Source organism: Sander lucioperca, chromosome 7 (genome assembly GCF_008315115.2).
Source record: "Sander lucioperca isolate FBNREF2018 chromosome 7, SLUC_FBN_1.2, whole genome shotgun sequence".
Taxonomy (NCBI): Eukaryota; Metazoa; Chordata; class Actinopteri; order Perciformes; family Percidae; genus Sander; species Sander lucioperca.
In genome coordinates this window covers 14,592,151-14,619,772 of record NC_050179.1, presented here as the reverse complement: position 1 = coordinate 14,619,772, position 27,622 = coordinate 14,592,151, and the positions used below count along the sequence as shown (strand labels likewise).

Below are 27,622 nucleotides of genomic sequence, written 5' to 3'. Positions count from 1 at the left end.
ACACACACACACACACACACACACACACACACAAACACACACACACACACACACACACACACACACACACACACACACACACACACACACACACACACACACACACACACACACACACACACACACAAACACTTCCACCTGGCCTTGGCTGTTATCAGGCAGTGGTAAACAGACACATTCATCAAGCCGCACTAATTGCTTCACATCCTTGGAGCTCAAAGATTTGGTACCCATGGAAACAAGATTCTGCTATATAAGAACAAGGTTAGGCAGTAACACCATCTTTTTTTAAAGGTGAGACCTTCTCATTTCCACCCCACAGCACACATATGCACACACACTGCACCCAACATGAACCAAACGCTAGTCTCCTTCTGTACTGAACTGTGCTCCAAGTGTAACTGGTGGTCCATATTTTCATTGTTAAATACTGTATGAGTATGTGATATAAGTGTGTGTGTGTGTGTGTGTGTGTGTGTGTGTGTGTGTGTGTGTGTGTGTGTGTGTTGTCAATGAGCCTGACAGCATTGAAGTTAATTTTAGATTGACAATAAAATACATACACATCTCCACTGAACTGAAAGGCAATACCACAGCGGCTGGGGTTTGACAAAAAGACTGAATCAAGGCGACAGCACATAAACACTGGAAACACGCACGCAAACACAATGGAAGTTCACATAATTGCCCCATAGAGCAGGAAGGGACCGTTTATCACATAATCTATTAAAAGGAGAAGTGAGGAAGGTGAGGACATAAAAATAGAAGGGGGAGGGTGTGACTACAGGATTTAGAAGCAGTTAAGTGAGATGGTGTTTCTCTTATAAAAAACAATGAGCTCACATAGTGTATGTGAGGCATCAATCATAGGCTGATTAGAACTATTTTTGTTTTACCTTTTATACATTCTAGGGTAATTACTAAAACACACATTCTTGCTTTGTAAGATAGTGTTATTGGCTTGCACAAAATGTGAATACAATCTTCTACGAATTCCACTGTTCCCTTGTGATCCTATTACAACAGCTCTTGTGTGTTGTTGTGATATGTCTAAGACATGTATAATGTGTAGTGCACAGCGCGGAGTTATACGTGAATAAGTCGTCATGTGATGCCTGTACCGGTGTTGAGACACTAAAGTAAAGATTCAGTTCTACTCTACGCTGTCTGCATTGTATGCAATACTTTGTGTGTGTGTTATGGTGCAGGCCATAGGAATGGATTAGTGATGACCCAAGAGAGAAGGCTAATCTTCAAGCCCTAATCCCGCTGGACTGTCTGCTACTCTGGTTTGGTACTCTGGCTTGCCCACTGTACTGACACTGGCTAACAGTACTGACACTGGCTAACATGGCTGAACAGGCTGGATGAAAGTGACGGGGGCTCAGTGAGGTGGGAGGGTGAGGGAAAGTGAGAACACAAGTGCGAAAAATAAATAAATAGAGAGGATGAGGGCAGAAAGGGAAAGAATGAGCAGAAAGGAACAGCCATCAGCATTCTCCTGACCTACCGCAGCTGTTGAGGAAGTGTGTGAGCATCTTCCATGACCAAATGCCAATTTAGTCCCTGGGCTACTGTTACTGAGCAGAAATGTATGGGTAATATCAGAGATTAATGATTTAGTGTCAGGTTACATCACCCTCAGGGCCAGACATAGGGCGCTGAGTGTGTGTGTGTGTGTGTGTGTGTGTGTGTGTGTGTGTGTGTGTGTGTGTTTCTGTGAGTAAGTGAGTCATTGACAGAAAGTAACAGATAAAAAGAGAGAAGGTGACAGAGAGAAAGAATATTGAGTTTTGGCAAATCAATTAAGGATGATTCTGGTTTATTATAACTTATTGTCTTATTTTTGTAGCTTTGGAAATCCTTCCTACTGGTAATAATAACATTGTACTCACCATGTTACATTTCTGGGATCTGAAAATGTGCCAACACTGTTAACAAAGAGTTCCAAGATGGAACTAGAATCAAAAGCGATCACTTGATCATACAGGTTGTAAAAAGACATCCCAGGATCAATTTTGACCTAATGTACTTGCCGTAGTTGTGCAAACCTAGTTTTATTGTGCAGTAACGGATTAGTACCAACATTTCAGGTGCACTCGCTTAAAAAAGTGGTTTGGATAATATGGCTAAACTGTTGGCATGAGCAAAACCTATGTGATAGTTTGACTGCTCATGTTTTTTACTCTGTTGAACTTCATTGCAGCAAGGTCTACGTATTCCCAGATTTCATAAATTACTTTGGTAACGACAATGTTACTGTAAACCATCATTACACTAAATCATCCTTTAGTGCTTTCAAGACATCCATGGGTGCCTTGCATCGTCCTCGGACCACTGACAGAAGTGGGTGTGATGCAGTTTTAGAGGATAGTAGGAAAACAATTTAAAAACAAAGTTCTAAGTCAAAACCGAGTTGGACTCTTTGATCTAATCTCTCTCATTCTGTCTCACTTTCTAAGACACACACAGATGAACACCAACACACACACTGGGCTCCCCGACAGATTCCGATAATTGCAAATCTTTGCAGAATCACAAGTTCGCCGTGAAACTGAATACATTGTGTTCAAGACAAAGGGTCCCCAGAGAGAGGAAACAGAGTCTGATTGGCTGTCTGTGTGCGAGGAGAAAGAAGACAGCTTCAATCTCTATAAAGACACATCTCAATAAACACCTCCACAGGAACCCATCTAAGCATCACACGGCCTTCTGATTGGCTCTTTCTGAGTGTAATCACAAGCCTGGAAGGCCTAGAATAAATTGTCAAAGAATGAAAAGGTGGAGGGGGAGAAATATGGAAGTGATTGTTTGGTGAGAAAACTAAAAATGAAGGGAAAAAAGTGGAGGGAGTAAAGGGAAGAAAGTTGGGGTATTGTACATAGAAGAGGAGGAGCATACAGTGTATGGGGATCATTCATTGACATAAAGAGATATACCTGGAGCTATACTGTATGGTAAAATGCTGAGAGGAATTGCATGACTCAATGATGAAAGGAAAGAGTGATGGAGAGATCAAGAGGGTGATGAATGAGTGTTTCCTGGGGTTCACTCCTGTCAGAGGTGTGGCTTTAATTCCTTAGAAGCGGGAATGTGCACACACACACAAGCATACACGCGCGCACACGCACGCACGCACGCACACACACACACACACACACACACACACACACACACAAACACACGTAAGGAGGTTGGGCGGTGACATGTAGTGCAGTTTTAATCCTGTACACCAAATAGACCAGTGGGTATTTCATTAAAGGTCTGTTTCAGGGTGGCCAGACCTGAGAGAAATCCATATTTCATTACACTTCATCCATCTCTCTGTCTCCCTTGTGTTGTGTATGTGTGTGTATGTATGGGGATGTGTAGTTTATGTGTATGGACATGTGCACAATGTCTTCATGTGTGTATCTCCACTCAAATGTACATAAGCTTATTCATGTGCACGCTCTGAATCTGTGTGTGACTCTGCCCCTTTTCTCAGCATGCAACGCACTCCCCGCCGCCTCGCACAAACAGACCACCCAACATTCTGCAAGTGATGGGTTTAATAATACTCACATAAACTACGTTGACATAGTCGTCATCAGACAGAGTCTCCAGCATCTCACTAACGGAGGTCCTGATCAGTTTGAGAGTCAAGCCAGACACACTCCCGCTTCTGCAACAACAACAAAATACCCGACAGCTTCTTGCTGCAATCTGTCTGCTCGGTTCTTGTACTGTGATATTTGACTCAATATAATTAGAAATGCTTCTGCCTTGGGAAATGCATTACATTATGAGGCAAATCTAAGAAGGCATGTATTATAATCAGGGGAAATCATGACTGATGTGAGGAGGTTATGGCTCAATGAGGTTATAAGGTAACTCACGCATCCACAAGGATTAGCATATCTTTGGGTGAGGCAGCTCCTTGAATGTACCTAGATGGACATTAATGAATGAAAAACAAACTGGTCTGAGACACACATACACACACACACTCTGAGCTGTTTGCAAATATGTTGAAGGCCAAAAAGGTATAATTTATAACAATTTACTTTGAACACAATATTACTTTAATACTTTGAGTCATATGAGATTTACATATATTTAGGACTAGGGAATATTGCCGAAATGAATATTACAAAGTTAATAAGAATACTTTTCAGATATTGATAGATATTATGATATATATATATATTGGGATTATATTGTCACAATGCAATTACACTGAAAGCAAATAGACAATAATGTTTAATTATCACCCAGCTTTCATATAAAGCCATATTTATTCATAGGATCCTACAACCAAACAACCATACAAGCAAAGTAAACAATTATATATAAACCTGAATATGTACAATATGAAATGTTAGGCTTGAATTCTGACCAACATTAAATAAATGTTATGCTTATTGTAGTTTTTCTGGCAGTTTTCTTACCATGGCCTCCTGCGGACATCATACAGGTCAATTTTACTTGGGGTCTTGCGAGCATCCATCCAGGGAGAAGCTTTGCAGAGAAGATTAGATATGTGTTATATTCCGATTTCTGACACCTCTGTCAGACGAAAGTGTGTATCTGCAAATATCTGGCAATATGCAGTGTCATATTCAGCCCAACAGGATCTAGTTGCTGTCAGTCATATTTGAAGTATATAAAAAAAGCTTACATTTTTGCCGTAATGACAGTTGGCTTGTTGGATGGAATCCCACATTTTGACACTATCTACATTATGACATATTTTATGCTCTGTAAAATTGTTCTTCGAGAGATAAACAGCAGGGGAATATTCATCTATTCATCTGAGATGCAAAGCACAAGAGCACTGGATTCACTTACTTTGACACTAATCAGCTGCTTTCTATGTGTATGCTATTAGTGAGGAGCACAATGAAAACAAGCCAGTAAGAGAGTGTGTGGCTGCCTATCATGCATGATAAGAGGTACAAAATGGAACAAAGAGCAATAAATTCAGGGCCAGTGAAAATTCATGAATATTAGACATAAACTGTTCCCATAAAGCTATATAGTGTCTATGATGACAGGGAATCTCATGAATAGAAATAGCTTGGCAGAGAAAACACTCACGATAGCGACCAGCACTACACTAATGCAGTTAATGATATGGCACCACATATAAAATTAATGTAAATTGAAATATGGGGATTATTTATTGAGTTTATTTGTTCAGTGATGTGTGAACAAAAGCAAACTCATGAGTATGTTCCCTGGCTGTTTGTAGTTATGATTCAAAGCCAGATGCTGCATCTTATTGTAGGTCAACCAAATAATAATTGGCTGATAAGTGCACCTCAGCTCACCTTTGATATGGAAGGAAAACACACACACACACACACACACACAAACACACAAACAATTTAGGAGGCTAAATAATCTACCAGGTTTTTTTGTCAATGTTAAATGTCAGGCAAAGACAATCACTTTTTTTTTTTTTTTTTACCTGGATAGTAGCGAGCCAGGCCCGTAGCGCTACCATACACCTGCCAGAGAAGGGTCGGGTCATCCTCTCTGTTCTTTCTAAACACGTCCTCCAGTGCCTCCGACCAGTTCAGTTCATTCAGCACAATGGTGGCTAGAAATCCACACACATACACAAACACATAGATTTCAAATAACAGCATAAATACTAGAAAGACAGACATACTGGCACAAAGAATACATTATTGTAATCAGATTTTTTGTGCATGTCTGTGTGTGTATTCTGAAATAATGATCCATCGACATAGCGATCCAAGTGAGCAGGCCAGTGTAGACTGTCCAAGACATGTGGACATCTCAGATTAACACATTCATTAAGATTCACACACACAGGCCAACTCAGTGTCTGCCCACTCGCCCAGCATGATGTATGAACAAATATTAGGCCAGCACATCCAGCCAGTCCCGGTATTTAGTAACAGCTACTGAGGAGTGGTTTTCTGGCAAAAATGGGTTTGCAGTGAACTTTATTTAATTTTACCTGAAATACTCGATAACCGGTGTGTGTGTGTGTGTGTGTGTGTGTGTGTGTGTGTGTGTGTGTGTGTGTGTGTGTGTGTTTGTATGTGTGTTTGCAAGCATGTGATTGAGTGTGTGTTGTGAAGGCAACAGGCATTATGGATGTAATGACACAGCTGTGACACAACACATCCTGCCCTAACTCTATATTTGCTCTGTCTGTCTCTCTATTGCTCTTCTTTTTTCCTTCATTCCTTCCTTTCTCTTTTTTATACTATTATAGTACTGCACATATGCTCTGTACATCTATATGTGTGTGTGTGTGTGTGTGTGTGTGTGTGTGTGTGTGTGTGTGTGTGCATGCATGCGTGTGTTTGTGTGTGTGTGTGTGTGTGTGCATGTGTAAGCGTGCATGTGTGTGAGATAGATTGGTATCCTGTATTGAGTGTGACGTGGCTCATTGATGTGCAAAGCAAACACTGTTCATTTGCATGCATACCTCTAGAGGGGAGAGTTAATGAAGCCTTGGTTGCCAGGAGTGCATGTTTTTTATTATAGAAAGAGAGAGACAGAGAGAGACAGAGAGAGAGAGAGAGAGTATGCAGTGTGTGTGTGTGTGTGTGTGTGTGTGTGTGTGTGTGTGTGTGTGTGTGTGTGTGTGTGCTCAGTAATGTATTTCCCTCATTAAGGGTAGAATTTTAAAAGGGAAAGGGATAGAAATACCACAGCCCTTGTTAGATAATGAGAAATTTACAAAATTTGTCATTTTTGAGTGAAGTGAACTGATAATGACAAAGAGTTTGGTAGATAGCTATCAATACACAGGCCTGCTCATAGCTCTTTAGATAGCAAATAGCAAATAGCTGGATAGTTAGATACACATGCAGAGGATATACACATACATACACCTCTATGCAAACAAACCAAAATACAGTCCTAAAAAAGCAACCAAAACATCTAACCTAGTGATAATATCCTGCTTTTTAATGTTTCCATTGGTTTTGAGTACTCCTGAGTTAGTATAATTTTTAATAAGCTAAACTCCACTGCTGCTTCATAAGTGATACAGTATCCTCTAGTTGCCCATATTGCCACTGACACTAATGAATTCCCTGGCTGCATTTTGCATGGCTTTGATGTCACACTGAATCTGCACCCTATAATGACTTCATCTCAACGGGATATCAGGGGTGCAATAAACTTCACTAACATAACATGGATTAGTTTATTTTGAACATTAAAGAGTACATTATTTCTCACTGCTTTAAACAAGGTAGTCCATCCCTACACTCATCATATACTTTATGTCTAGAAAAGAATGCTAACTCCACTAAAGAAAAACTCACTTTGATACAGTACTGTGTTTCATCCCGTTGTGGGTTCAATAGCGTGTCAGTTACTAGATCATCAACATGTCATACACGTTTAAAGGAATAGCTTGACATTTTGGGAAATACCTTTTTCTGGAGAGTTAGATGAGATACCACTCTTATGTCTGTACACAAACTCGAGACAGCGCCTGTTAGCTTAGCTTAGCACAAAGACTGTAAACAGGGGGAAACAGGTAGCCTGGCTCTGTCCAAACATAACAAAATCCGCCAGACAGCACCTATTAAATTCACAGTTAATATGTTATATGTTGTTTGTTTAATGTTTACAAAGACTGAAGTTTAACCTGACTGTGATGGGAAGATCACAATGGGAAACCAAAGAGGAGTGGAGCCTGGGCAGGGTGATGTTGCAGGCAAGGCAGTGGCGTTTATAAAAGTTTTATAAATGGTATCCACAGCACTGTGGAATAAGGTCTGGCTACACCACAGATATATTCTATAATAGGAGAAAAAACGCTACGGGTTGTTTGGATTTTATTTTAAACCAATAACATTTGTCTTGGGCGGCGCTAAGTTCCAGAAGTAGCGATGGTGCCTCTGCAAAATGGTCTCAGGAAGGAACTTCTTTTGGTGGAACATTTGCACCCCGCAAAAGAAAACGACACGTAAAATATTAAATGAAGTTAACTGTTCACATAATACAGTAACGTGAGCTATAAATTACCTAAATGCAACCATAAACCTCCATAAACACATATACTACGCACATACACATAAATGTAATTTGCTCTTACCAGTGTATCGCTGTTATGACCTTACTTCGTCCATAGCAATCGCGGCCAAATGCCGTAAACATAGTCCATCTTTACAATGGTTCACCAAAAGAACAGGCCTGCCTTATTGCACTTTTTAGAAACTTTCTAGCGTGTGGCTTGCTAGCTCGAAGGTTGTTGTTTCCCGTATAGAAGAGATTTTGAAAACCGCAACACACAGAGAGCAGAAGCGGAGGTGCGTTGATCCAGACTATAAAAATTGTAACTATTTGGGAATTAACATACTGTATCAGCCTGAATAAAATACTATAATATTTATTCTGTGAATTTGAAAAACTGGGGATCTTGCTACATCACATAAAGGTCATTATGCATTTAATACTCTTTGTATCTGTCTATCTCTTTTCCTGTCTCTCTCAGTTGAGTGAATGTTGCTGTATTTTTTGTCCACTGTTTTGTTCTGTTCTTCTGAAAAAGAAAAACATCATGCTATCCTGATGTTAATCATATATACTCCTCACAATGTTGTCATATAGATTAAAATGAAATTAAATGTTGTTTTTTTAACTAGCCCTGGAGTATCATATAAATTGTATGCATACATTTTCAGCAAAAGCAACACCATTTCCTTTTCTTCTCTGTCACACGTGACCATGTCCTTCACTGGACAAAACAGATCTTTCTGTCAACCGAACGTCTGCTTCCTAACCTACACTCGTCTCACACACGTGACATGCTGCTGCCTATAGAAGGTGATTTCATAAACTTGCCTCCCACTTTACCCAGAAAATCTAATTTACTCCAGCTGAGCAAAAGCTATTCCTGGAACATTTATAGGGTGGAGATCAAATTTGAGAGTTGAAACCTCAATAACGTAGGGATCCTCTGTTTCTTTTCAGGCATACAAAATACTCCTGCATGTGTGCCCATATCTGACACAGTATATGAGGTAGTGCACACTCAAAGACACATAATTATCTTGCTATTAATGTGGCGACTCTTCTAATACCATTCATTCCCTATCGCATTTTCATCAGCACTACATGCTCAAACTTAACCCTTATTCTAACTCTAGCCTAATCCTTAAACCTTGCCTCAACCTTAAAATAAATTTATAGGGACTGAAAAGCCAGTCGCCATAACAAAGATTGTTCCCCACTGTAAGTGTGCTATCAGCTTTGGGTCCCTACACACACATATAGTTTTTTTACCTCGCTAAGATCAGACTTCAGCTCTGGATAGGTCCCAGCAGCTCAGCGTATCTATGCATACTCATTACAGGCTAGCAATAAACAGCATCCTTGAGAGAAAATCAGTGTGAGGAATCATGGCACCCAGCCCAGATTATGACCAGAGAGGCGTCTCAGGAAAAAAAATGACAAAGTCACAATGAGTTGAAAAGCATGCTAATAAACCAGGCTTGCACTTTCACAGATAACACACACTGACAACAGTGTGTGCCCATCCCTATCCCTCATTTATGCCCCTGTGTTTGGGGTCAGCAGAAAGGTGAAGTGTTTAACCTTGGGGCCAGACGGTTCCCCAGCAGGCTGAGGGCCATGCTGGGGAAGTCACTCCATTCTGCTTTCCCTCCCAGTCACTGCTGACGCACCACATTCCACTGTACACTAATTACTGAACATCTAAACACATACATACACACAGATACTCAGTGTCACACAGCCACAGATAAAAAATACACAAACAAAGCAGCAACCAGTGCAACCTGATGGTTAGAGAAACTATCCTGTAATTGGACTCATGTTCAAACTTACGTGAACTAGGGCTGCATAATTAATTACAATTTTATAGAAATTGCAATATGGACTAGTGCAATATCCAGGGCGCAGCATTTGTTAAAGGCAAAATATGTGTCAAACCATTCTAAATTGAGTATTGTGATGCTGCAGAGACGTCCAGGCCTACAAATCGTATCCTACAGACTAAAGAAAATATGTTTGTTACGTAGGTACAGATCCTCGCAGGAATCACACGTTAATCATTTACATTTTTTTTAATTTTAATATTTTTCAATGAAAATGAGAATAATGATACAACATGATCATTCCCTCCAATATCGTGAATCATATCGCCATCGCAATATCAGTCAAAAACAGTTAGATATTTTCTTCATATCGTGCAGCCCTAACGTAGTATCCTTGAGCAAGGATCAGAACGCTTTATTGCTCATTGAAAGTCACACTAATAAGAGCACCACCCAAGTGCTTAAAATGTAAAAATAGAAAGGAAAAAAAAAACTGTTCAAATATAATACATAAATTAGTCCAAAGTTAAGATATTCAACAGAGCATCCTTAAGTCATTGACTTTCAACTTGAGCTGTGCTAATGTCACAGAGACTCTAGAGAATCAAATTACTGCAAACCACTGAAGGTAAATGTCGCCACATGATGATGAAATGATCAGAAATGTACTTTTTTGACAAACAGGGCAAATGCACTCTGTAACAGATGCACATATGTTTCATTATAATCTTAAATTGTTTTGCAGACATGAACTTCAATGCCAGACAGTCCAAATACAACTGACAACATAAAGCATACACAAGGCAATCAAACAGATACTGGCCCATGATTTACAGTACAGAGAAATGATCCTTTCTTGTCTTTAACAGTGCTAATAGAGCTAACACACTGATTGCTTTCAGCATTGATATTACTGTTTTATAATGACAACTAAGGATGTAGTGCAGGGAACACGTTTTTTTTTATTTTATGTTAGGTAAAAAATACTTAATTATCATACGGTGAAGAAAGACACATTTCCAAATAAAACTTATCCGGTATCGGGTCGCGGGGGTAGCAGCTCCAGCAGGGCACCCCAAACTTCCCTTTCCCGAACCACATTAACCAGCTCCGACTGGGGGATCCCAAGGTGTTCCCAGGCCATGTTGGAGATATAATCCCTCCACCTAGTCCTGGGTCTTCCCCGAGGCCTCCTCCCAGCTGGACATGCCTGGAACACCTCTCTAGGGAGGCGCCCAGGGGGCATCCTTACCAGATGCCCGAACCACCTCAACTGGCTCCTTTCCTCATCCTATCTCTAAGGGAGACGCCAGCCACCCTCCTGAGGAAACCCATTTTGGCCGCTTGTACCCTGGATCTTGTTCTTTCGGTCATGACCCAGCCTTCATGGCCATAGGTGAGGGTAGGAACGAAAACTGACCGGCAGATTGAGAGCTTTGCCTTCTGGCTCAGCTCTCTTTTCGTCACAACGGTGCGATAAATTGAATGTAATACCACACCCGCTGCACCAATTCTCCGACCAATCTCCCGCTCCATTGTCCCCTCACTCGCGAACAAGACCCCAAGGTACTTGAACTCCTTCACTTGGGGTAAGGACTCATTCCCTACCTGGAGAAGGTCCTCCATTGGTTTCCTGCTGAGAACCATGGCCTCCGATTTAGAGGTGCTGATCCTCATCCCAGCCACTTCACACTCGGCTGCGAACCGATCCAGTGAGTACTGAAGGTCACAGGCCGATGATGCCATCAGGACCACATCATCTGCAAAAAGCAGCGATGAGATCCCCAGCCCACCGAACTGCAACCCCTCTCCACCCTGACTATGCCTCGATATCCTGTCCATAAATACTACAAACAGGATTGGTGACAAAGCGCAGCCCTGGCGGAGGCCAACTCTCACCTGAAACGAGTCCAACTTACTGCCGAGAACCGGGACACAGCTCTCGCATTGGTCGTACAGAGATTGGATGGCCCTGAGAAGGGACTCCCTCACCCCATACTCCCGCAGCACCTCCCACATTATCTCCCGGGGGACCCGGTCATACGCCTTCTCCAGATCCACAAAGCACATGTAGACCGGTTGGGCATACTACCAGGCTCCCTCCAGGATCCTTGCGAGAGTAAAGATCTGGTCCATTGTTCCACGACCAGGTCGGAATCCGCATTGTTCCTCTTCAACCCAAGGTCCAACTACCGGCCAAACCCTCCTTTCCAGCACCTTGGAGTAGACTTTAGGAGGCTGAGAAGTGTGATACCCCTGTAATTGGCACACACCCTCTGGTCCCCCTTTTTAAACAGGGGAACCACCACCCCGGTCTGCCACTCCTTAGGCACAGTCCCAGACTTCCACGCAATGCTGAAGAGGCGTGTCAACCAACACAACCCCTCCACACCCAGAGCTTTAAGCATTTCTGGACGGATCTCATCAATCCCTGGGGCTTTGCCACTGTGGAGTTGTTTAACTATCTCAACGACTTCCACCAGGGAAATTGACGACAATCCCCCATCCTCCTCCAGCTCTGCCTCTACCATAGAGGGCGTATTAGTCGGATTTAGGAGTTCCTCAAAGTGCTCCTTCCACCGCCCTACTACCTCCTCAGTTGAGGTCAACAGCATCCTATCCTTACTGTACACAGCTTGGATGGTTCCCCGCTTCCCCCTCCTGAGGTGGCAAGCGGTTTTCCAGTAGCGCCTTGGTGCCGACCGAAAGTCCTTCTCCATGTCTTCTCCGAACTACTCCCACACCCGCTGCTTTGCCTCTTTCACGGCAGAGGCTGCAGCCCTTCGGGCCCTTCGGTACCTTGCAACTGCCGCCAGAGTCCTCCGGGATAACATATCCCGGAAAGACTCCTTCAGTCGGACGGCTTCCCTGACCACCGGTGTCCACCACAGTGTTCGAGGGTTACCGCCCCTTGAGGCACCTAAGACCCTAAGACCACAGCTCCCCGCCGCAGCTTCCATAAAACCTTCCACTATGGGAAAATATAGAAAACTGACAGGATTATGTAGATAATATATGTTTAGTACAAATGAAGTTGGATCGCTGGCTAGAATTCATATCAATCAAACCTTTTATTTACGAATATGCTTCAAAGCTAATAATGTAAAGCCTGAACAGGTTGAATAAAAATACTTATTACCAAAACCTTGATAGGTTTTTCTCGGACAAAGGCCAAAAAGCATCAGTTCATTTCATTCAGAGGATCCTCTATTCATTTATATCCCAAGGACACATAGCTTAGCCACGAGGCAGAAGAGTACAGGAGAAGATCCTGTTGTGCTGTATTAGTTTTTTTTTTTAAACTATCATGTAACCATGGGCAAATTTGCCAGGGGTACAATCTGTAAATAACATTTCCTAATGGGTTGGTGTGTCACTTGTATCCATGGTTACCACTTGTGTGTGTGTGTGTGTGTGTGTGTGTGTGTGTGTGTGTACTCACAGCCATCATAGATGTCAGTGGGGATGTGGACAGCCGTGTGGTTGTGATCAGTCAAACGTTTAAATGATGGATCCTCTATAAAGTCTGGTCGAATCCTGTTTTTTCTTCCCTCTGTCTCATTTGCATCCAGCTGAGGGGGGAAAAGAAAATCAAGATGCAGACAGTAATGCTGACCGTAGGTTTAAGATATCATACAAAGCCTCATTATTCTATTTGCTGAAGCATCTTTGCATGTTTGTGGGTTTATTAAAAGCACAAGACTGATTATACATCCTTATCAATGTCGTTGCAGCACTTTTCACACCATCCCAGCTCATTTATGAATAGTTATCATCATCGACTGTATTCTTAATGATATCCTGCATTTTCGCCTTATAATCATATTTACTTGGGAGGAGTAGCAGGAGACAGCCAGATTGTCTAGGCCCCTTGTGGAGCTTTATAACTCAGTGTGTGCATTCACCAATTTACATCAATGAGAGCTGTACAGACAGGGAGATATATGAAGAAAAGCATGATGAGATATGAAGGAAAGAATGCAGAGTAGAGAGGGAGTGAGGTGGTGAGGTGGAGGGAGAGAGAAAAAGCAAGAGGGGGGAGGGAGAGTGCGAGCAGTTGCTTCCTAATAAAGCAACAGTGTAGCCAGCTCATACATCTCATCTGTCAATTAGAGGAGAAACATGGCAGAAACCTCTGCACCTGAGAGAGGGTGGAGGGAGGATGGGGAGGAAGCGACACGGGAAGAAAAGCCTGGAGAAGAGACAAAAAAGGGAGGGCTTGCAGTAAAAGGCTGAGGCAATGATATAAAGTGAGGTAGAAAAAATATGATATGGATGTGGTGAAAAGGAGAAGCAAAACGGATGAGAGCAGGGACGATGAGGAGGAGAAAGGGAGGACAAGAGAGAAAAAGTGGGTGCTGTGTAGTAAAACTATATTACTGGCCCATGTCCGAGTGTGACCCGTGTGTTTGCCGGGGAAGGACAGCAAATAGGCGGAAGGAAAACAAAAAGCACACTCACATTGTCCTTTGCATTGTAGTAGGAGATTTCATCACCCTGTAAACAAGTCACACAGAAGCACAAATATCACATTGTGGCTGCTTTAGGGTGTTGTACAAAGAAGAGTAACATTTATGCAATCATGAAATGCTTAATCCATTTCTAAACAGTTCTTTATTTTGTTGGTAGCAAACTCCATTAGTAAATTCTCCAGTTTTATGTTAATGAATTCACTAGTCTGTGCTACCAATCAAATGAATACTTTATGAGTTAAGCTGAGTGTTCCTCTTTTTACATCTGTGTCTGTGTGCCTACAGCCATTTGCAAAGCTTCAGGGAAGCATATTCCTGCCATTGAGAATGCAATATGGTCATTCACAGATTACACACATCTTTATCTGTCTCTGTGACAAGTATTTTTTCCTGACTACTGCTTTATAATTGTGTGCCATTGTGGTTCTTATAAAGCAGAGTATCTGTCATCTGAAATGAGGGGCATCACGCGTCATAACACAGTGTATAATGTGCAATAAACCAATTTAGTAATGGACACACTACAGTATATAATACACACATTAAACTTGCACATATGTAATATACTTATGCAGGTATTCCTGTATGTGTGTGTGTGTCTGTATTTTTGTGTCCCTCCGTTACCTCAAACTCGTCTTTCCAGTTATGCTGCATCTGGAAATTCTCAGCAGCTGTGGCCAGTTTCTGGGGAGTGAAATATGACAGGGATTTAGATTTGAAACTGCACAAGGTATGCCTCCTTCACAGCGTCAGTCTAATTATAGAAAACCTGAGCAAAAGAGAGTATGTTAAAAAGCATGATGGAGACCATCCCGGAGACTGTGAAGTAATGATCGGTCTTACTGCACTGTCCGCTAAGGCCACACCACAGAGTGTAGTACTGGCAGAATGAAAAGGTTGTACTGTTGCAAGAGAGTAGTGTTTGTGTGTGTATGTGCGAGTAAGAGAAAGAGAGCATGAAAGAAAATATAGAGAAAAGGGGGGTCAGCAGTGTAAGAAACATCAGATCACTGAATAAAGTCAAGTGCAAATGGATTACCAACAGAGAGGCTGTCAATCAATTTACATTCTACTAAATAACAGGGGGATATAAATGTAATTAACCTCACCTTTGCTCTCCACATCTCTCTAACATGCACACACACTCACACTGAGAAGTATAGTGGTAAGAGTAATATATTTATCGCACAAACATTTCTTACACAGTGCAGGCAATAAAAAGGGTAAGCACAAACTAAACAGTGCGTATTTATCACACTGGGAACCAATGACTGCCTTAAGTGCTATGTAGACATCCAGGGTAGTATTTGTTCATAAATGAACATCAGTGAACAATGGAATTGCATTTAAAAACAGTTTCCAATGACAGCTTTTAAGATGGTTCTGTGTTAACAAACCATCTGGCGCCTCAGGTTACTAGCAGTTCAAAGTTTGGACATATACTTTGAACTATTTAAACATATACTGCATGGATTGGGACTACATTTGGTATCTTGTACTTGGGGACATTCATGGCCCCCAGAGGATACATTTCAATTAATTTATTGTTTCCCTAAATTTCCCCCTAGTGCCATCAGCTGGCCAAACCTTTTACTTATCTACTGAACATCTCAACATCTACTAACTACGTAGATGGACTGGGACAAAATCTGGTACAGACATCTATGATCCCCAGACGATTCATGTCATTGTACTTTGGTGATTTTCGTCTAACACCATAAGGTCAAAATTTCAATTCACTTCAATGTTCACCGAGGCAAATCCACACAGATCAAACCTTAGCCTGGCCCTTGCCTGCCCTTCTCCTACAAAGTAATGACAACCCTGTGGAGGAAATCCTTTAAATGAACCCCCCTGTCTGACACACTGACTTCCTTCACAACAGCAAAGTTACCATAGCCTCAGAGAAACTCCACTCAGGGATGTGTTTTTAATTAATCAATGCAATTAGAATGGATGACGTTAAAGTGTATTTATAGCTGAATCTCCGTCTGATACCCATCTGTTGAACTGCGCAAGTAAGGAAGTATAAAAAAGGCCATGTCAGATCTGTCCATGAGCAATAACTGGATGAGATGCTTATAGTATATGTCATTCTGTGCTTTTACTGTGTGGGTCTGAATGTGTATATGTGTGTCTATTGCCATGTGTCTGCTGTAGGCAATGATTCCATTCTTGATCAACAGTCCCATCCCTTTGGCCTCCAGTCCTGGGCTCTGTTCCAGACCTGTCTCCTCCACTGCTGCTGTCAGCAGCTAAATATACACCCCATTCGAGCCATAACACACACATACACATACCAACACAAAATAGTGATCATTAGGTTATTACGCTCCAAAAAAGTTCCGTCACTGCATTAATCATCTGTTTTCCATTTATAAATTGCATCAATCATATGCTTGACAATGACACTTGCTTTAGGGGACATTAGAGGAGTTTAGACTATTTTAGTGATTTCTTCTGGAGATTTACATCTGTATCAACAGCTCTAATTAAAGTAAAACAATTTAATGAGTAGTATGAAAACACGTCTGATTCAGACTCGTATAATGCTAACAGATATTTAGTGTCTCGTTATCCACTCTAAGAATCTGTACATGATACCAGAGCAGTAGATTCTACTTGAAATCATGTGCTGGTCATAAAAGCCACTGTGCGGCTGGTGACTTTGCATGAACAAGATCTAACTCACTGCCTACTTACTGCTTTACCAGTGCTTACTGTGAATTCAGAGGTAAGGAAACCCCAGGTAGAACTGGGTGGTCATATAAAATCCCATTTGTTTCTCATTAATAGTTAAATTCAGTGACACCTACGCTGCAAATTCAAAAACGCAAAAACGTTCAAAACAAAAAACCTGGTTCCTTATATTTTCATTCCATAAGTGTTTCATTAGAAAAAAAAAGGAAAAAGATTTAAGACTGTATTAATGTGCCACCTGAGGGAAAGTGGGAGCATCAGTTCATATCCATGCTGAAAATGCCAAATGCAGAAGGTCTTGTCATTAGGTTAATGTCAGCTAATGTCAATGTAACGTGACATCACGTTAATGTCACACCATTGAACTAACTGCGTGTTATCACTTGTGCAGAAACCCAGACCATCTTTCAAAATATGTTCAATTTGCTAAATGTATAAAGTACCGTACCACCGTAAATGCCTGCAGAAACACACACACATACAGCCATGCATGGACATATGGATGTTGATTACAAATCTCTCCATGATGATGTATGTGATATGAGACAGGAGTATAAGCCCTTGATACATAATGCGTGATGCTGTAGCAATTTGTTAGACATTAATGGAGCATATAGGACTACAAGGATTTTGGGTCAACATACCCTTTTCCCTTACACATTTACTGTATATGAACATGCACATGCAAATGCACACACACACACACACACACACACACACACCGCCTAAGAGTGCAGACCGACAGGGTTGTTAAAAATTCATGACGGGGCTTTGACGAGGCTCCTCTCCCCTCTGGGAGATATGGAGGAGGGTGAGGAGGGTGTGTGTAAGGAAAGATGCCTAATTACCCTTCTCTTTTTTCTCTATTTTTCTCTGTATCCCTTTATATCTCTCTCTTTGTCAAACACGTTACTACCCAAAGAAAGCAACACCATAATCAAATCCACTCTAAACTACAGAGCCTTCATTTAATGAGACCACTCCCTGAGTGACAGCTAACCTCTCTAAACTGGCATAACAGTTCATTACAGAGCCACTGTAAGTTGCCCTCTCTGACAATTGATTAGATGCCAGAGTTTCTCAATTGAAACAACAAATTTAGCACTACAACGGTTTAGTTAATGAGAGTGCATAACACAATCCCCATGCTTGATCGAACCGCTCATTAGTCTCTCTCTCTCTTATTGTGGTATAGATATCCCAGTTCCACACCATAATAAGTCAACTCTGTCACTGGATGACCACTGGACCCCTGAGGGTAGCCACCACTTCCCTGCAGCCTTAATGAAGGGGGGGGGAGGGGAAGAATAGATGGATGCGAAGAGACTGGGAATTGGATCAATGGTGATGGTAAGTGGAGTGGTTTAAGGAATGAGGTGCTTCAGTGAGAAACAGGGAACTTATAAGAATCATGTTATCTAATACTAGGAGGAAGAAACGTCCAATACTATCTGCAGGCAGAATTGCTGATACGTGTTGGTTGGCTATATCTTACTCCCATTTGAACATGAGCACGGTCTAATGATGGCTGCAACAACAGTTGTGCCTATCAATATTACAGCCAAATAGGGCCCATAATATAATATTTCTCATTTCATGCAACTTTCATCGTTCAAGCACACTGATGTATGAGATTATTACACATCAGCCATAGAGAGCACAGAAATATTTGGAGCTGGCACAAGTGTTGGATGGCTATTGGACTCGAACCTGCTAGCCCCACAGAGAGATATTCCTGCCCGGCTCTCACCAGTCTTAGTTGTCATTCTGCCAGGGCAGCCCAGTAGCCCACCATGCATTTAGTGAGAAAGCAGAGCACAGCTTAAAGGATAGACAGGGAAGATGAGACAGGCTCTGCTAAACCTCACAGAGCCTCCCAGACTCCCTGTGTGTGTGTGTGTGTGTGTGTGTGTGTGTGTGTGTGTGTGTGTGTGTGTGTGTGTGTGTGTGTGTGTGTGTGTGTGTGTGTGTGTGTGTGTGTGTGTGTGTGTGTGTGTGTGTGTGTGTTCGTGCATGTGTGTCTAAAGTCTCCACACGACTAAAATCAATGGACCATTCAGAGCACACTGCCTTCTCCCCTAGACAACAAAGCAATACTCACAAGAGTAGTAACGGTCTAAAAGATCATTAACACCCACATCCAGTCTCATCTTTCCCATCCTTGTTTCTGACAACGTGTCCACATTCATGAACGCTGGTTATCTATTCGCCATAATGAGTCCCAACTCAAAGGATGACATGAAAGTCAAAATGTGGGAGATGTGAAGGGTCAGTATGAGAAGCAGACAAGAAAGGAGTCTGAAAAGGGAAGAGGAAAATACATAAATTATGAGCAGATGGATTAACGGAAAGGACAGTCCAGAGAGAGAAAAACAATACTCTGACTCAGCATGATCACAGTGTTCACACTTCTCATTAAAATGTAGCTTATAAGAATGAACAGTGGGATGATGACGATAGATATATACAAGGGTAGGTGGGGGTTGTTTAGTAAAGAATGATGGGACCTTTATCCAGCAATGCATTAGTTTGTTTCCTGGGAAAATGCATGTATGTAAGGAGTTATGACAGATTGAGAGTGGGAGATAAAAAAGAGTAAGAAACAACAGGAGACTTGGGAGAAACAAGAAATGTAGAATAGGGGAGATGGACAAACAGAGTCAAATGGAGAAACAGATGACACAGGAAGTGTAAGAGAGGAGGGATACAAAAGGGGAGTTGAAGGGAGAGGGAAGAGACATGCAGTAGGAGAAAGGAGGGAGCATGAGAATAGAGAGACAGAGGTCAGAAGAGATAAAGAAGGTTGATTTTAAATTCCAGTTTGACAGAGAACTGTGGCAAAAGGCCAGGAGCTGGACACAGGAGAGATACAGTAGACTGGAGAAGGAGGGCGACAGAAAGAGAGGGGTACAAGGATCGAAGGAAAAGGAAGGGAGATGAGAAAAGGGAGAAAGGGAGCGTGAGACAGAGAGAAAGAGCAGATGAATCTGCAGCTGTGAGAGCCCATGGGGAGTGCCGTACTGCTTCACATGACTTCTCTCAGAGGCCAAAGCCTCCAATGGGAACAGTAAATCCACAGCTGCTTCAAGTCTTATTCGCTCTCTTTGGCTCTTTTGCTCTCATCTCTGTGTATCTCTACTGTCCACTTCAGATATTGTATATTGTTTGTTCCCTGATAATATTTCACAGGGAATATGTTGGATTTCTTTACAACACAAACCGTGTTATGAAGCTATAAATGTTGGTAATTCATTGATCAGTGCTTATTTTTTTTATTTTTTTTTTAACCTTTGACATTTTTCTATCTATGAATCATTATTAAAACCATTAGTAATAACGTATAACTCATTTACTTGGGTGCCCTTTCAGAAAGTGGCATGAAGACACAAAGAGGACAAAAGCAAAACTAATCAAATCTAAAAAGCTGCAATTTCCTGCAAGGCAAAAGGTAAAAAAACAAATGTGGAAAGGCATGATGGAAATGTAACATCAACAGTGTCAGAAAGCAACAACGTTCATGTGGATTGTGATTGAGAAACAGTATCTCAAACTGGTGGAAGACAAAGGCCACTAATTATCTCATCACATCTCGATTACTGTAATTACAACCAAGTATCACAATATTGATTCTGAAAAAACTACGTCACATTAATTAATGTAGATTATTATTAGATATGAAACAACTGCATCTCTTGACAGTGAAAGATTGAAACTGTCTCAAGTATTCCATTGTTATCTTTAGCATGTTGTGAGCCACCAACACAGTTTGGATCGCTTCGCGAAGAATGTATTAGATACTTGTCCCTGGCCTACCATAAGTCTAGTTAGAATTCTCCATCTGCACTGCTCCCTCCCACTCTCTCTCTCTCTCTCTCTCTCTCTCTCTTCCTGTCCATCACACACACATAAACAGGAATGCAAGCACACAGACAGACACATGCAGACACCTCTTGTCTGCTTAATATGATCAGCGCAGAGCGGAGATGGGAGGTTGAGTAACATCTGCTCAGGAGACTGGAATATCTCTGATCGTATCATGGTCTCTGTTCATTACTGCGTTACGTTGGCACACACATACACACACATGAAAACCGCCTAATGTCACATCTTGTGCTCATTATTATAACACTGTGACAGCAGGCAACAGATTAATAAAAATATGGTCCAACACCTGGGGCCCAAAGACTCTATCAAACACACCAAACACTTAACTCACTGATAACTGAACTGCACAATGTAGACATCAAGGTGAAATCAGGAAGGGAAAGCTACTTTGTACAATCCAATTTGGCAAAACAATGGAACAAATGCTTTGTTTTTGAAGAGCTTTTTGATGACTATGACACTTAAAAGACATAGCTTGTGGGCGCCTGGTTAGCTCACCTGGTAGAGCGGCCGCCCATATATAGGGGTTTACTCCTCAACGCAGCGGTCGCGGCTACGACTCGGACCTGCTGCCCTTTGCTGCACGTCATTCCCCTTCTCTCTCCCCTTTCAAGTCTAAACTGTCCTATACAAATAAAGGCCTGAAAAAATGCCCCAAAAAATAATCTTAAAAAAAAAATAAAAAAAGATAAAAGAAAGACATAGTTTGCAAGATCCAGTAAGCCTAAATTATTTACACAAAATGTTTAATGGCGCTGAGGAGAGAACATATTTCAGAAAATGAAATATGATCAAATTGTTAAAGTTGTAAAATTAAATGTTAACAGTTGAAAGTTATCACACAGAATTAAGTATGCCAAACATACTGACCTTTTAAATAGCATAGAAATTGACATTAACATGTAAATTGAAAGAAATATTCAATGTACAAGGGAAATATGCTGTGTCTATGGTATTATTGTGGAATATCCTATAGTGGCACCTGAAGCCTTTTAGAAATGTAAAAAAGCGTATCATTTTAAAGAACATGTGGCTGAACTAGACACTGCAGCAAAAGCCTGGATATTGTGGGTTGGACAAGTGAGACAAGGGGCCTTGTCTGAGCGTAAAAATGTACCAGTGCAATGTTTAAATATGCTTCCTTTGATTTCAACAAAAGCAGAGAAGTGGATTCTTGGATCTTGGTCAGGTTTGAGAATTTCAATGGACATTTTGAAATATTTATCCTGCAGTGAAAATGGATCATCCTTGGAGGCAACTGTAGCTGGATTCTGAATTCAAGCTGACCACAATGCAAACTGGTAAGGTACATATTTAACAGTAACAATTGCCAAAAAGATACCTATTACTAACGTCTGGCATATTTAATAATAGTAATCACAGTCACAGTCTATTTCTAATATGCAGATGATTGCATCCAGTAAAAATGTTCCTCGTTCATAAATGATAACTTTACTGAAGCCCATCATTCCAAGGGTTTTCAATAATGAACGTAACTTGCATGCCAGCAATCATGATGCTGTCATTGGAAAATAAAGATTTAATTTTTTTGTAAACACAAACATTAACCTACACACATATACAAGTTCACTCACTCACTCTCACACACACACACACACACACACACACACACACACACACACACACACACACACACACACACACACACACACACACACACACACACACTGGGCCACCTGTGTCCTGTAGAGTTTTAGTGGTGCTGGTTGAGGTATTACTCTAAGTAATGTTGTAGACTGGCTCATTAGTCACTGGACAGAGCCCTTCACCCCAGGAGAAGAGTGGAAATTGAACTCACACACACAGACACACACACAAGCACACACACACACACACACACACACACACACACACACACACACACACACACACACACACACACACACTCACTCACCTGATGCAGATTGTTCAAACAAAAGCAAACACCATACGGCTGCTGGTTGTTAGTAAGAGAGAGAGATGGACTGTCGACAATACCTTGATGTGTGTGTGAGCGTGTGTGGATGTCTGTCTTCAGTGTTTTATCAGTTTGCCTTTTGCCATAACAGTTCTTCACCATCAATTATTAAGTGTTTACAATAATTGCAGTGTACTTAGACAGCAAGACCAAGAGAGAACAGGCTGTGGATGTGGGTAAATTAAGTAAATGGATCTGGCCTCCAGCACATCACACATTTTCACTATGTGGTCAATTGCTTTTTACAAACCTTTTTAGAGTTCTCTTTGCTTTTTACAAACCTTTTTAGAGTTCCCTCTCTTAGCTTACCACAAGGGAAACATGTGACAGGTGATTATAATGTTCATTATTTGGTGAGAAAATGCAAGCCAGAAAGGGAAAAGGGGAATTGGCTTGAGCCACTATAGCTACTATGCATACACATCCTAGTAGGTGTGTGAGTGCTCCCTGTTGCGATCAAGCCCCGGTATACATTGTAAAATCTTTGATAAAGGAATCTCTCCTAACAGTTTGCAGCCAAGTACTCATTCATAATGCATGTTACACTCTGCCACACACCTATTTATGGAAGCATGTGTGGACACACATACACACACACCTGTGGCTCGGTAAACTGTGGCCTTTCAGAGGTCATCCATCATGCAGAGTTAGAGATCAGAGACGGAAAGACAGAGAGGACGAGAGAGAAAGAGAGACAGAGAGAAAGAGGGAGAGAGAGAGAGAGAGAGCGAGAGAGAGAGAGCGAGAGAGAGAGAGAGAGAGAGAGAGAGAGTGAGAGAGAGAGCGAGAGAGAGACAGAGAGAGAGAGAGAGAGAGAGAGAGACAGAGAGAGAGAGGGAGGGAGAGAGAGAGAGAGAGAGAGAGAGAGAGAGAGAGAAAGAAGGAGAGGCAAAAGGAGGATTAAAGTTTTAAAGCAGTCAACAACTAAGTGAAAGTGGCTCAAGTGCCTTGGGCTATCTCCAATTATATTGACATTGAGAGTCACTCCCAACTTCATATCAAAGGCACTCAACAAGAAAGGATCTCCCAACTGCAATAAAGATTCTCTTCCTGTATTCTGTCTGATAAACAGCCAAATTTCTTCATTTAACTAAGATGATGATTGGTCATCAAAAATCACGTCAAAGCACTAGTATAAAATCTACAGGGACAGTGTATGTAGTTCAAGTTTGAGTTTGCTGGTGTTTAGCGTCACTACTATGTGTTGTACCCTATAAGTCTTAAAAAGACCCCAAATAAATAGACTGTGCAATCAATCTATTAATCACTCTATGTATTCGTCACGTTCATGCATTTGCTCTTCTTTCACATCATCCCTTTATCCATTTATCTCCCCATCCATACATCTCAGGACAGATAATGTAATATCAGTGTGCCTTGAGGTTACTCTTAGGAGAGGATGAGACACAAAGAAACAATAAAGAGTAACAAGTTATGGATCTCCGGAGGTTGGATGGACTGTTGGCATCAGACGAGATGACCCACCACCTACAATGTACCCTAACACACACACACACACACACACACACACACACCTGACCTATCACATGGATAATGTGCTGTAGCCAATTTTCTCCTTGCTGCTTACGCATCTTATGGCACCAGTACTCGGAAAAATGATAAGAACACCAGGGTGTTTACTTAACATACACAAGACAGACACTTGGCAGGAGATGTGTTTATGGACATTCATAAATACTCCCTCTCCATTACTAATAAGACAACAATGGTGATGCCTTATAAAGGCAGAATAAGGGGTGCTGTGAACTCTCTCTGAATGTATAAAAAGAGTTCAAACTCCTGATATATATTAGAATCTCTGACCCACTTCTATGTTTAAAAAAGGGGAGGGAAAAGAGGGGGAGAAAGAGAGAACACCTCAGGGTCAAAGCTCTCAGTATCACATTGGATACTGTAGAAGAAAGATCTCAGTCTTCGCTCTTTTATCTTTTGTGTGCATGCTTCACCCACCGTTGTTATCATCCAAAAAGTCACACAATTAAGTGATCTGTTCTACACATATCACCTCACCACTGAAATATTAGTGTGCTTTTACAAAATAACCACAACGTTGGGACAAAGTAACGGCCTCCAGAATTGTGAAGGTTGTTGAGTGATTTCTTCCTAATATTTGTTTCACTCACAGCAAGCCTTTCGATATGGAAAAGGACCAAGGATCTTGTTGTCTGGTGATTATTACAGTAACATGTTTTGATTGTGACTTCCTCAATTTAAAGGATCATTTCAACCAAACCCACAGCAATCCCACTTGGAAAACTAGTGTGAAACCAGCCAGATAAATAATCAATTAAATAAATACATCGCCGGATGGTGGTGTAACTGCAATGGAATGCTTTGTGTTTTGAGCAATATTTTATAATCAGATTATTTAAAATCTAAATGTATTGCTTACATCATTTCACTATTAGGATTATAAACAATCATTTCCATTTACAACGATTATTCAATTTGGCCAAAAGGGGGATAATGTAGGCCTATAATGTATGCCCCAAATATGAATTTTTTGTTGATGCACGAGCTTCAAAGATCATTAAATATCCAACAGATATTCAACTTCAACATTCATATCTGAATATAGCAATGATTAGTCCAAAGGTGTGGTAAATTTGCCTTTCAAGTGCAAAATATAAAAAGACAAAAATAAAAAATAGAGGTATGAAATTTAAAAGATGTATTCAATCCTAATGCTTTGACTAGATTTCAGGATTACAACATTTCTCCCGTTAAATCTTCTCCAACACTAAACTATCACAGTTGTGGTTCTCTGCAGCTGAAGCCCTCAGGCCCTGTGTTGTAGTTTCATACCAGGTCTGTCCTTGTTTGAAGCCAAACTGCCATGAAGGCACATTTTCCATTGGAAAGTTTGAGCAATTAAATATCTTTTCTTAGTCTGTCCAGGAGTCTGGTAGGTGTCTGTCGGTCCACCAAAATTCACATGTAAATGCACTTAACTTGTTCATTTAAATAAGAATAACAATTAATTAATTAATTAATTCAATTATTACATGATGGATGAAACACTAGTTTGATCCACTTTTTTCTTTGGTTATTGAATATACTAGTCTACAATGTCTTTAAAAGCAGCAGATGGAAAACTTATTTTCGTCGCCATGGTTAATTAAGATCTCATCCTGTATACAGCTTTATAACCAAAGTAAAATTGCAAACTGACAGTTGGTTCCTCTAAGTGGAGTGAGTCTTACCTCCAAGGCAGCAGATCTCTTCCGCAGCAGCTGTTCAATTTTCGTGGCTGCTCTGGCCACCAGCTCCTCTGCGTCGTTTTGCTCAACACTGTACAGGTGCTGGTTTTTCAGAAAAATCTAGACACAAAGAGTAAAATCACGTACGTAATTGATGATTTACCAAATACCCATGTGTCAGAAATGTTTTTGTTTTATTCAACAAAAGAAGAATATAACTTTTAAACAAAAAATAGTGCAACTTCTGTGATGCTATGGTATATGTGGTAGGTCCATAGCTCTCTCTTAATGCATGTGTGTGCAGCGTGTGGGTGTTTACCTGAGTGAGGCTCTTCCCAGCTGTGGCTGTGTCTGCCAGGGTGACAAGCTCTTTCTGTATCTGATCAACCCATTCTTTAATCCTATTTGACAAAGCAATGCACACAACCAATCTTAAGGTAACTCAGATGTAACCGGTCTAGAAGAGACATCACAAACATTTCACAGTGCAATTAAACTGTCCATCATGTTACCTTACATCTATCATCTAACAAGACCATCTGGACAGACAGTGTAAACACAAACAAGGCCCAAGAGAATCACTCTGATAGGTCAAGCAAAATGTCAACCAATCAAACTTCAATCACCGGGAACAAATACAATGTCATCTAATCAAACATGTGTCATTGAGTGTCAGCCAATACGATTACTTTCTAAGAGTTCAAACATTAAGTCAACCAATCAGATAAGTGTCAGCCAGTGTTGTGACCGGTTACAGTGATGTGAGTGGACAGGCAAGAGGTGGGAGGTGGCTAGGAGTCAGGTGACGTGCTCCTCTGTATAGCAAAGAGCTCTGGAGCCATCCGGCCCAGCCTGCTGGTGCCACACATTGTTTTACCTTCCTCTCATCCTCCTCCAATCATGTTGTCAAACCATAATAAACTCACAGCATGCATTATAATTAGGGATGCACCGAATCCAGATTTTTGGGGTTCGGCCAAATACCGAATCCACTGGTTAAGATGCCGAATCACGTCTACATTACACAGAGATGGGGCTCACGTAATAGGAGCTGAAAAATAAATAAAAAGATTTGTGCCGTAATGTGTAATGTTGTAATTTATTTTTGTTTTATAAAATTGGTCTCGAAAAAAGAATTGTTTAGGAACCGGTATCGGAGTCACAGTATTGGTATGGTTACCGGTATCAACATTTTTTGAACGATACCGAGCCCTAAGCGCACCTGGTACAAGAGGCTTGCAGGAGCAAAATACTTTTGTGCATGTGGATGCATTACTGTAATTCACCATGTATATTGCAATGCGTGCACACGCACACAGGCACATTGAGACAGTTCCATTAAAATTGTATGAGAATGATCACAGGTTGGACATTGCTATGCATTCATACTAACACAGATTCAGTTGCGATCCTCCCCAATGGCAAATAGACATATTATACTCACATATACACACTGAGATAAACATAGAAAACAGATATGCATACCCACAAAACATTCCCTCAAAAATTGGTATTGCAGCAGTGTAATAAGTGTCATGCAAGTTACAA

General features: G+C 41.1%; 1 protein-coding gene across 7 annotated transcripts in view; it reads right to left on the bottom strand.

Annotated features, from left to right (window-relative positions):
- The window catches only part of LOC116045663 (voltage-dependent calcium channel subunit alpha-2/delta-1), a 67,870-nt gene that overhangs the window by 27,927 nt on the left and 12,321 nt on the right, over window positions 1–27,622 (bottom strand). For all 7 annotated transcript variants that reach the window (XM_031293445.1, XM_031293441.2, XM_031293446.2 and 4 more), the window contains exons 2-10: window positions 26,394–26,475; window positions 26,078–26,194; window positions 14,915–14,974; window positions 14,280–14,315; window positions 13,261–13,390; window positions 5,453–5,584; window positions 4,431–4,500; window positions 3,879–3,929; window positions 3,565–3,664 (exon numbers count right to left, since the gene is read on the bottom strand). In XM_031293445.1, coding sequence (XP_031149305.1) covers window positions 3,565–3,664; window positions 3,879–3,929; window positions 4,431–4,500; window positions 5,453–5,584; window positions 13,261–13,390; window positions 14,280–14,315; window positions 14,915–14,974; window positions 26,078–26,194; window positions 26,394–26,475 — 778 coding nt within the window. The remainder of the gene's footprint in view (window positions 1–3,564; window positions 3,665–3,878; window positions 3,930–4,430; window positions 4,501–5,452; window positions 5,585–13,260; window positions 13,391–14,279; window positions 14,316–14,914; window positions 14,975–26,077; window positions 26,195–26,393; window positions 26,476–27,622) is intronic.